This window comes from Pseudorasbora parva, chromosome 18 (assembly GCF_024679245.1).
Source record: "Pseudorasbora parva isolate DD20220531a chromosome 18, ASM2467924v1, whole genome shotgun sequence".
Lineage (NCBI taxonomy): Eukaryota > Metazoa > Chordata > Actinopteri > Cypriniformes > Gobionidae > Pseudorasbora > Pseudorasbora parva.
This window is the reverse complement of record NC_090189.1, coordinates 28220980-28232916: the sequence shown is the minus strand read 5'-3', so window position 1 is coordinate 28232916 and position 11937 is coordinate 28220980. Positions and strand designations below refer to the sequence as shown.

At 47.0% G+C, this 11937-nt stretch overlaps 1 protein-coding gene across 1 annotated transcript; it reads right to left on the bottom strand.

The window, feature by feature from the left end:
- Positions 1–6575: 6575 nt before the first annotated feature.
- Positions 6576–7559, bottom strand: LOC137046558 (olfactory receptor 5J3-like). The gene has a single exon (XM_067423823.1). The coding sequence runs from the start codon at positions 7524–7526 to the stop codon at positions 6576–6578; it is 951 nt and encodes a 316-aa protein (XP_067279924.1). The 5' UTR covers positions 7527–7559.
- Positions 7560–11937: the final 4378 nt, after the last annotated feature.

Sequence of the window (11937 nt, the reverse complement as noted above, 5' to 3'; positions counted from 1 at the left end):
CCTTCGGGGGAGAGGCATACCAATTTCGAGTACTTCCTTTCGGTCTAGCACTGTCACCCCGCACATTCACCAAGTGTGTGGATGCAGCTCTGGCGCCGTTGCGTCTGCAGGGCATCCGCATACTGAATTATATCGACGACTGGCTGATTCTAGCGAATACAGAGCAGATGGCGGTTCAGCATCGAGATGCTGTTCTCACGCATATGTCGAAGTTGGGGTTGAGGCTGAACGCCAAGAAGAGTGTGCTTTCTCCGGCTTAGAGAACCACTTTTCTAGGTGTGAACTGGGATTCGGTAATAATGCAGGCGCAATTATCGCCAACACGCATAGCATCGATCCTGGCAGCAGTCAAAGAACAGAAGCTAGGCCGGGCCGTCACTGTGAAACAGTTCCAGAAACTGTTAGGTCTCATGGCAGCAGCGTCCAACGTTATACCTCTTGGCCTACTGTACATGAGGCCACTGCAGTGGTGGCTCAAAACAAAGGGATTCTCCCCGAGGGGAAATCCGCTCTGCACGATCACAGTCACGCGGCAATGCCTACGTGCTCTGGTCATGTGGAAAAACCCGGGGGTTTTATCTCAGGGTCCCATGTTAGGGGCTCATGTTCGTCGCGTAACGCTAACGACAGATGCCTCTCTCACGGGCTGGGGGGCGACCATGAGTGGTCGCTCATCCCAGGGTCTATGGCAGGAACATCAGCGGCACTGGCACATAAATCGGCTAGAGATGCTCGCAGTGTTTCTGGCATTGAAACAGTTCCTGCCCGACCTCAGGGGCCACCATGTGCTAGTCAGGTCAGACAACACATCGGTGGTCGCCTATATAAATCATCAGGGGGGTCTGAGGTCCCGTCCGTTGGACAAACTGGCACATCGGATCCTCCTGTGGGCCCAAGGGAAATTGCTGTCAATCAGAGCAGTATATATCCCGGGGGTCCTGAATCAGGAAGCGGACAGCCTGTCGTGGCAGGGGCCGAGGCCCGGGGAATGGAGACTCCACCCAGAGGTAGTGGAGCTCCTATGGAAGGTATATGGGAGAGCAGAAATAGACCTATTTGCTTCGGCGGAGAATTCTCACTGCCCGCAGTGGTTTTCTCTGACCCATCCAGCCCCGCTGGGGTTGGATGCCATGGTACAGGAGTGGCCGAGGCTACCTCTGTACGCCTTCCCCCCGATTGTCTTGCTTCCAGGAGTTCTGGAGAGGGTACGCCGGGACGGGGCCCAGGTACTTCTAGTGGCTCCGTACTGGCCGACCAGAGTGTGGTTTTCGGACCTGATATCTCTCCTGGAAGGCTCTCCGATGGAGATTCCAACCAGGAGGGATCTACTCTCTCAGGCGGGCGGGAGATTCCTGCACCCACGCCCGGAGATGTGGAAACTGTGGGCCTGGCCTCTGAGGGGGCTAGGCTCATAGAGGAAGGTCTCTCGGCCGAGGTCGTAGAGACCATCCTTCACTCCAGAGCTCCGTCCACGAGGAAACTGTACGCTCTGAAATGGAAACTTTTCTCAGCATGGTGCAGAGAACGCCAGTGGGACCCAGTTAACTGTCCGGTTGGTACAGTGCTGGAGTTTCTGCAGGCAAGGTTCTCGGCAGGGTTGACCCCCTCCACAATAAAGGTGTACGTGGCGGCCTTGGGTGCCTTCCACGTCCCTTTCGGTGGAGTGTCTTTGGGAAGACACCCTCTGATTACACGTTTCCTCCGTGGCACTTTAAGGTTGAGGCCTGTTATGCACTCGAGGGTCCCAGCATGGGACTTAGCCATTGTTTTGCGGGGCTTGTCCGAGCCTCCGTTTGAACCCTTGGAGGAGGTTTCGGATAAGTTCCTCACCCTCAAGACTATATTCCTTTTGGCTATTTCATCTCTCAAAAGAATAGGAGATATTCAGTCCCTGTCTGTAGGGCCCTCATGTTTAGAGTTTGCGCCGGGGATGGTGAAAGCCTTTCTACATCCCAGGCCGGGTTATGTCCCCAAGGTTCCTACGAGCCCACGGGGCCCCATTACTCTTCAAGCGTTCTGTCCTCCTCCTTTCACGACGTCAGACCAGGAAAGATTAAATCTGCTGTGCCCTGTTAGAGCACTAGATACTTATGTCCACAGAGCTGCCCTGTGGAGGAAAACTGATCAGCTGTTTGTCTGTTTCGGGCCCCCTAAGAAGGGGGCCCCAGTATCTAAGCAGAAAATGAGCAAGTGGGTGGTCGAGGCCATCTCACTTGCTTATGAGGCGGCCGGGCAGCCGTCTCCACTGGCTGTCTGGGCGCATTCTACCAGGGGTATGGCTGCTTCTAAAGCACTTTTGTCGGGGGCTTCCCTCCAGGATATTTGCAACGCGGCCGGTTGGTCGTCTCCGCTAACTTTTGTCAGGTTCTACGAACTAGACCTGGCATCTACTGTTGGGGCACAGGTACTCTCGTAACCGTGTGCGCTTCGGCTTCACACATACGAGACACTTGGTCCTATGGCGATGTGGGTATAAGCGTTCTCACAGCGTTTCGACGCAGCTCGAGTTCCCCGAAAGGGAACGTCTCAGGTTACGTATGTAACCCTAGTTCCCTGAGGGAACGAGACGCTGCGTCGCTTTGCCATACTCCCGGTGTGTCCGTGATCACTTACTTCAGGCTTTATCAGAAGTTAGTTCCTGTTTGTTTTCACGGACGCTTTATAGCTTCCGGTCGATGACGTCATCACGCCGACGATCGATCTTTTTTCCGATGGAATGGTTCTACAGGCGCTTCACGACGCATTAACGCAGAGGCGTTCTCACAGCGTTTCGACGCAGCGTCTCGTTCCCTCAGGGAACTAGGGTTACATACGTAACCTGAGACGTTCTCTTTAAAGAAGAAAAAGCAAGAAGAAAAATTGTCTTAAGAGTGAGAAACTTCTCAGAAATTTCCTCAAGCAGCTCAAAAGGAGCCTCGGAAAGGCCTTGAAGGACAATAGCCAAGTCCCAGGCCGGCACCCTGCATTTCTAGACAGTTTATGTGCCACGAATGATGGTGTTCCTGCCACAAGCCCTGGGCAGATCGAAAGTGAGGCATCCGTGGTAAGAGATACCTGTTGACAAGGTGCCCCCAGTCACAGGCCTAAGGCCAGAAACCAAGGATCCTTCCACATGAACAAGGTGTGGAGACAGCCTCATTGCCTTGATCACGTGAAAGGGATTTCCCCTTGGGGAAAAACCCTTGGTCTTGAGCCACCACTGCAAAGGTCTGATGTACAACAGGCCCAAAGGAATCACGTTGGACGCTGCTGCCATCAAATCTAACAGTATCTGAAACTGCTTTACAGTTAGTGACTGCTTTAGCTTCACCCCTTTCACAGCTGAGAGGATGGAACCTATGCGAGGCTCTGATAGGCGAGTCTGCATAGAAACCAAATCCCACTTTATGCCTAGATACGTTATTCTCTGAACCAGAGAAAGAACGCTCTTCTTGGAGTTGAGCCTTAGCCCTAACTTCCTCATGTGCGCGAAAACAACATCTCAATGTTGAGCCGCGAGATGAGCTGGCTGTGCCAAAATCAACCAATCGTTAATATAGTTGAGAACGCAAATCCCCTGCATATGCAAGGGGACTGGCGCGGCATCCACACACTTTGTGAACCTGCAGGGTGACAGAGCTAGCCCGAAGGGAAGCACCTAATATTGGCCACTTCTCCCCTGAAAGCGAATCTCAGATACTTCCTATTCTGCGGAAGGATGGAGACATGGAAATACGCATCTTTGAGAAATGGAAGCTTCAGCTTAAGTTCTGCCAGGAAGACTTAATCACTTCGTCACTTATTAACCTAATCTCTGGCCAATCACGTCTTCATATTTTCTGTATAAAGGTTGTACTTACACATGTTTGAGTTCGCAGATGCCGATGCGACAATACCCTCCATCCTCCCCACCACCACTAGGATCGTTCCGTCCATACCTCCAAGGGGGGGTCGGCTGCGCCCCTGCCTTCATCTTCAGGCAGGAATATGCTGATCCCCTACCCTCGGATTATAAACTATGGACGGGGTCTATGCCAAAACTTTATTATGCAAGCTGGGCTGTCAATAAATGTATGCTTCATTCATCATTCTATCTCCCGAGTCTTTCTGGTAGAACTATCGTGACAAACCAGTCCTCGGACCTGATCTGAGAAACAATCTGTTTGAGTGTAAGCATCCTGAACCTGAGCCTTAATACAGCACTGTTGAGGACGCTAAGTTCTAAGATAGGGTGCAGCCCTCCATCCTTCTTTGGCATGATGAAGTACCGGCTGTAAAAGCCCAACTTCCTGTCTCCCTATAGCCCACTTTTGCAGAAAGGGAGCAGAGTCTGGACTTCTTCAGTCATAACCAGAGCCTGCTCGGGGCCCACCACCGTGGACAGAACCCCGTTGAAACTGGGAGGATGACATCTGAACTGAATGGCGTACTCAATTCTTATGCACCGCAGGACCCACTGAGATATATGTAGCAGATTTTCTCACTCTGTCACAAAATCTACTAAGGCTACCACCCTCTTGAAGCTGGTCTCTGATGTACTCTGCACCGCGAGAGCAGCACCCTGAACAAGCAGGGAACAATACCCAAAGGCACCACCTATCTCCAACCTTGGATGACTCACAAGGGCCCTCCACGGCCCAGCACTCGGACAGGGTTGTTGGATTGACCCTGTGAGGGTGGCGAGGACAGACAGGTACCATTTACTGCGGTAAGCACCATCTTCCCGCAGAGGGGATCACCCTCACAGTCTTAGGCCCGGAGGCGCCAGGACTTTTTAGACGCATCGTTCCTCGCGATAATGACTGTCCTCAGATCAGTCTTACCCTTGGAATTCTGCTCCTGAGAGTGGCGACCACCGGCCCACCCTTTTTGCGGGGATGTACGAGTGGCGACGCTCCACCTAGCAGCAGAAGAGACCTGGGGTTTATGGATGAGAAACTGCTTGAGCACTGCAGATTGCTTCTTTGCCTCCAGGAACCTGTCGGTAAATGTGGTTACAGCATCACCGAACAGGCCTCCCGGACACAATGGGGCATTAAGCAGAAAACTCTTATCCCGTTCTTTAATCTCTATCAGATTAAGCCATAAATGCCTCTCTCCATGGCCACCAGGGCTGCCAGAGAACAGCCAACACATCTAGCCGTCTCCTTGGTTGCCCGTAGAGCAAGATCTGCAGTAGATCTGAGCTCATTAATCATATCAGCTCCGATCTCATGGCTCTCCCTCAGGTCTTTCAGCAGGTCAGCCTAGTCACCGCTCTACTCAGGACCTCCATGAGCTCCTCACTGGCAGGGGTCTGAAGTGGCGAGTCTTCCGCCCCTGCATCGATGCTGCAGACATCAACCTCGTCAGAGGAAAACAGCTGCAGCACTGCCGCTGTTCCCCCACACATTTTTTTATTTGCAATTTTTATTTATTTAATTTTATTTATTTGTGAATTTGATTCCTTTTGTGAATCTCTTTACATTTGTTTGTGAATCTCAATCTGTTTATCTGAAATAATGCAACAATTCTAACCCCAGACCCAGCATCTACTCATCCCTGCTGGAACCCTTTGTGACAACATTGGAATAAATAATAATTAAAAAAAAATTTATTAGAATTTTAGAATTTACAACCTAAATGTGCTCTGGCAACCCAGGCACATCCAGTGTAAAAAAATTTGACTGCAGTGTTGTTTGATATTCAGCTGTCAACTCACTTATAACACTCCTATTTGTTCATATAATACTTGAAAAGGGGTTTGTTTAGTCCTTCTGTATTGGTGGTTTAATCTAGCATATACAGTATGTGTTTGGCAGCTTGTAAGCAAAGAAGAGAGTGGTGCAAATTCATGTTATATCCTTATGATAATCTTCTTCTAATCCACATGTCACTGTCCACAGTTAAAACCACCTCAGTCATATTCAAAAGATCATTTGAAAAATAATGGATAAGCGATTCTTTAAACTGTATATTTGTAAGTGTAATATTTCCTTGTGATATAAACATTAGTTGCTTTTTATGTACTATTGCATTATACAATTGCATTTATTTAATTATTGCATCAAAATTCCAAATGAAGAATACAGTTTTAACAAACCAAAAATAAATTAGAATTTATATTATAAATCACAGTAATGGGAAAAATATATAATATCCTACACGTGAAAAGCAATCAGACAAAATTATCATGTCATTACAAAAAGTGGTCTGTTGATTTCTTGCACTACTGAAAATACAATTAAAAAGTAATGTACAGTATAGTTTTCAGAAGTGGAAAAGGACTGTATCCACCTAATTAAAATTCATTAAAAAATATGATTCAGTCAATATTAACTATAAATTAAACAAGAATGAGATTTATGCCATAGTTATAATTAACTGAATGTTTTAAATACACAATAACCAGTTATATATATATATATATATATATATATATATATATATATATATATATATATATATATATATATATATATATATATATATATATATATATATAAATTCCAGTCTCATAGATTGTAACTAATTGAACTTTGCTTTTTCCACACATATTCATATGTTTTAATGGATTAAATTGAATTGTTTTCACAATGAACAGATTTATGAAAATTCTAAGCAACAGAAGGAACTGTTTTCCTGGAGGTTTTGGAAGCAATAGTGCATCTACAAAATGCTCTCTTCATTGCATCTTGCAGTTCTTTATTCCTCAAGCTGTAAATGATGGGGTTCAACAGGGGTGTGAGCACAGAGTACAGCACAGCGATGACTATACGAACATCTGGGTCAAATCTAGCTACTCGATATGAGATATACACAAAGCTGGCTGAAATATATGATATACACACCACTGCCAGGTGGGACACACAAGTGGCCGCAACTTTGAGCTTCTGTGCGTTGCTCATTTTACTCATAGCTTTGCCAATACAGACATACGAAATTAAGATTAAAATAAATGTACCAATAAGTGCAATGAGGGCAATTGTTAGGGCGAAAATAGAATTCCTGGTGATGTCTACACAGGCAAGGCTCAGCAGTGAGGAGTGATCACAGAACATGTGCCTAACAACATTAGGCCCGCAGTAAGGCAGCAGAGATGCCCAAACAGCTGTGGGTAGCACTGTAATGACCCCAAAACCCCAAGAAGCAAAAATCAATAGAATACGGAGCCGTCTGGTCATGATAGTTGTGTACATCAGGGGGTTACAGATCGCAACATACCGGTCAAATGCCATTACAGTCAGCAAAGCACGTCCTGTCACTCCAGTTGAGAGAAAAAGGTACATCTGCACAAAGCATCCTGTTTTGGAAATTGTTTTGACCTCCGTCAGGAACACTGACAGCATTTTGGGAATGGTCACTGACGTGTACACAATATCAGAAAAGGACAAATTATGAAGGAAAAAATACATAGGTGTGTTGAGCTTTGGGTCGGTTCTAACAAGGTAAATGATCATGCCGTTTCCACTCAGGACAAAAACATAGACAGCGAAGAAAATGGGAAGCACGATTCTGTCCTTCAATCCATCGAGGATGAAATATTCCACAGGCCCACTGGTGTTCATTGTGCTGATATGCAATCATGCAGATCCTGACCTGGTCAAGGAAATATATGTACATTATCTAAAGTACATACAGTTTAATGCTACACCTAGTCTTTAAACATAAGAATCAACTTTAAAAATTAACAAGATGCCTTTTACAGTACAGTTTACTAGTTCTAATTATAAATCAGAGGATATATTAAATATTATTATATATTGCTATTCATAAATAATATAATGCTTTTATATGTCATTTAAGCATGCCATCAAAGATCAGAATTTTTACTGCATGAAAAAGAATTTAGATATTAAAAATATCTGACAATTTCTGGATATGTAGAGAAATTGAACTAACCTTACAATAAAGAATTAATTAACATGTAGTGAGTACTATACATTATAAATAACAATTTATTTTTGTAGTTTAGTTGTCTCTAACAGTTGAGAGTCAGTATGGATCAGCGCTGTCACTCTGGCATCATCCTATGTGACAAACATTAAACACTTAAACAGAAGGGGGTTTAAATGCACTAATTTTCAAGAGGGGAAAAACGTTTTGTGTGTGTGTGTGTGTGTGTGTGTGTGTGTGTGTGTGTGTGTGTGTGTGTGTGTGTGTGTGTGTGTGTGTGTGTGTGTGTGTGTGTGTGTGTGTGTGTGTGTGTGTGTGTGTGTGTGCGTGTGTTTACACTTTTTATTTAATTCCTACATGATGTTGTGTATTTTATATCCTTGGCAACAACTCTCATGGTGCATCATTAGTACTAGCTGAGTATCACAGTTTATTTTTGTTAGACTATTCAGATTATATTATCATCATCAACATCATCATCAATCATCATTATAAGCTGAAAATGTTTTAAATATATGTAAATAATATAAAGGCACACCTTGAAGCATGGCAACCTGATGCAGCATCATTCCCTGTTCTAAGGGAACAAAGGTTACAGTCGTAACCTGAGACATTCCCTTTCGAAAGGGAACTCGCACTCTGTCAGCTAACGCTACGGGGAACGATATACCCACACCGCCATGCTGAGAGGAGTGCATGCCCCTTACTAGCATTGAGAACTGTCTGGACAAGAGTTCGAAAGAAATTCTGAACCACTCCCCCTCTGGTCACACTAGGCTGCCAGTGACCGCATTCCCTACGTTCATAGCCCAAGCTATTTGCCTAAGAGAATTTTTACCTGAGGTCCCTTACCCTCGGCTGCTCAAAGGCCTGGGACCAACTACTTCAACAGAAGGGGTCCCTTTTAGGGAATGTAGGGAACATGTAGGGAACACTATTCAGGAAAACCTTCACCGAATGCCACCAGGGAGGCCTGACCTAGCATCACTTATGTGGGACACCCCGGCTTGGCCAACCCTGTCTGTTTAGAAACAGAGCCTCCGGACTTTTGCTTACTCATGAGCATCCAGACTGAGGGACTGCAAACTGGCAGTGTCTTCCTCAAACCGGAACTCGGAGACGGGAATCCTGGAGAGCAGTACTCAGCATAGTGCTTTCTAACCCTTGCCAGCGAGGGGAGTCTCTTCTGCTCGATCCTAGGATCTACTGAACACATATATTACAGGAGTGCTCAGGAGGCCAGACAGGCCTACGGGCTGATCTAACCGGGAGGCCCCGAGGGGGGGCCTGACCGTCTGATCAGGCTCAGGCGGCCGTAAACTCGCAGACGAGGGGAGCTCTTAAGCCTGCCTGGTAGGTAAACCATGCTGTAGGCTGGAAGGTCCCTGTCCTGAAGGGACTGCACAGCAGAAACGGCGTCTCGTCGTGCTAGGGCATGAGCCCACCCTCGAGTATTGCCAGCTAAGGCCGGGACCCAACAGCGGGCAACCACTAGCTGTCAGCATAAAGCCAGTTATGTGTTCCCGTCCAAGTGACTCGTTCCCCTCATGGCGGCCCGAAGGAGCCTCTACCTGGAACCGCTGAGGCTAGCTGTTAAAGCCCACAGGGAGGTGGCTTTACTGGTCCCCTCAGGGAGGCCCATGAGGCCATCAACACCATAAGCCACCCAGGCTAGCTGCACGAGTGTCCAAACAGTGGAGTTCTCCCTCAGGGAGGCCTGGCGAGGACTACTCCCTGGCAGCACGGCCTGCTAATGGCTAGCTTGTCACCGAGACTGGATCCGGGAATCCCTTCCCAGGGAGGCCCAGAGGGGCCTACCACCTGACAGCTTGTTACACTGGCTAACCGAGCGTCCGAGCTCAGGGGCTCACCCTCAGGAAGGCCTGGAGAGGCCTGCTACCTGCTAGCCAGACGTGCAAACTGTCGGAAGTTACTATGTTCCCAGAGCTCGCCTCCTTTGAGGCCTCTTGTACAGTCGAGTCTTTATGGTGACCTGGAGAGGCCTATTGCCGAACGGCAGCTCCCTGGTAGAGGTCCATTGACAGACAGTGCTTATCCAATGGCAAATCCCCCCGGGAAACCCTGCAGGGCTTACTGCCTGCCAGCTACTAGTAGCCGGCACTGGGGCCGGGGAACGGCCACCTGATAGCAGAACCTGCTAGCTGCCTTCGCTAGCAACCATGCTCACTGTCATATGGAACTGCCTGCTAGCAGCTTGTGCTAGCCGTCCAGTAACTGGTGCCCAAGCACATCTGAAGCCCAGGAACACCCCCTCGGGGGAAGCCAGACGAGGCCTACTGCTACCAAAGCAGGCCCTCAGGGAGGCATGGTGCAGCCTACTACCTGCCGTCCAACACCTGAAGCCCGGGAATACCCTCTCAAGGGAAGCCCGGCAAGGCCTGCTGCACCCCAGCAGGCCCTCAGGGAGGCCTAGGGCGGCCTACTAACTGGGCTTGTAGCCATGCCAGCGACGAATGCTCGCTGGCAGGTTGGATGAATGCTGGCCGCTCCAAGTCGGGCTGACAGTGGCTTGCCTGCTACGAACAACTGGACATCCAGTAACCACCTGGGGACTCAGTTTCCCAGGCAGCGCCTACAAGCGTGGACCTAAAACACATTGCCAACAGCAGTGCACTCAGCAAAAACACCTTGAACCCTCTAAAGCGAGGGGAATACAACTTACGTCACCTGCCTCCAGGTGAGCAGCTCCCAGATAGAACTCCCAATGTCTTCCGCATTTCAATCCCACACTCGTGTTTCATTGCCCACACAAATAATCACACGTGAATATGTATATAAAGGGCACTCCAAATCTCACAACTCACAGTAAAGGCATAGTCATGGGGTCTCTTTCACCACTCGCTGATGTTGGATTTAAATGGGAAAGTAGCTGTACAGTGCAGATCACTCAATGCAGTCACAGTCCTCCTCAAACAACTTTCAATTGTCATCCAGTCCCATACACTTAATCAAGGCAACAATTGTTCCATCATCCGCCGTTAATTAAACTTTATCTCACCTCAGGTACTGTCCTCACGCCAATCTCTCACTTTCTCCTTCAGGCCGTCCTCTTTCCTTGACTGACGTAGACTCTCTCCCACATAAATCCCCTCTACAGGTCTTCTCTCTCCTCGGCCGCCGCTCGCACTCTTGCTGTCCTCTGCTCTCGCGCTCTTGCTGTTCCCTCCGTCCTCTCTCCCCTGTTGTCCCTCTTGAACTCAGTCACAATGTACTTTTTATATTTTTTTCAGGCCAATCGCAGCTCTGTTTCTCTGGCTTCCGCACTTGATCATAATTCCCGTCATCAGCCTCGTCATCTATTCGCACATGTGGAACCGGCAGCCACCTCGGTCACCCACCAGAAGCGCTCCCCAAGGAAACTCCAGTTCTCATGTCAGGTTCTACTTTGACTCAAAATTCGTCACCCATGACACTTGTACAGGAACTAAAACTTTATCATGGCCAGTTCAGCACTTACTTTCGAAAGTCTGTGGGGGGACAATTTGAGGCGCTCCTCCAGAGGCATAAGTGTTAGCACCGCATTTGACGAGACGAACCACACACTTCAGGGAACCAATTGATCCCGGAGCAACTGTTTCCAATTAAGTCACAATGTAAACATTTAGTGCCACAAGCGTACTGATGGCAACAAATTTACTTTCCATAATCGCAGACTATTAGGTTTAGAAAAAATAAATGTCATTTTTTTGTCGCAGCACATGTAATATATGCCTATATATGAAATATCAATATATGCGATATATGTGATATATAAAGTAAAAACATATATGAAACATATTAGAAAATGGAACAATTCCATATATTGACATATAAATGTATCCCATATATTATATATGTTAATGTATGTATAATACATATTTTGACAGATAGGTCTCATATATGAAATATCCTAATATGCTCATATAGAGTAAAAACATAAATGCACATATATGCACAGCATCAGAAATTCCATATATTGACATATATCTTTAGTCCACATATTATATATGTTTAAATTATATATGTGACAAATCATTATCACTGTCAAATGTGGTAGAGTCTTAAAATCTATACTATGTATAA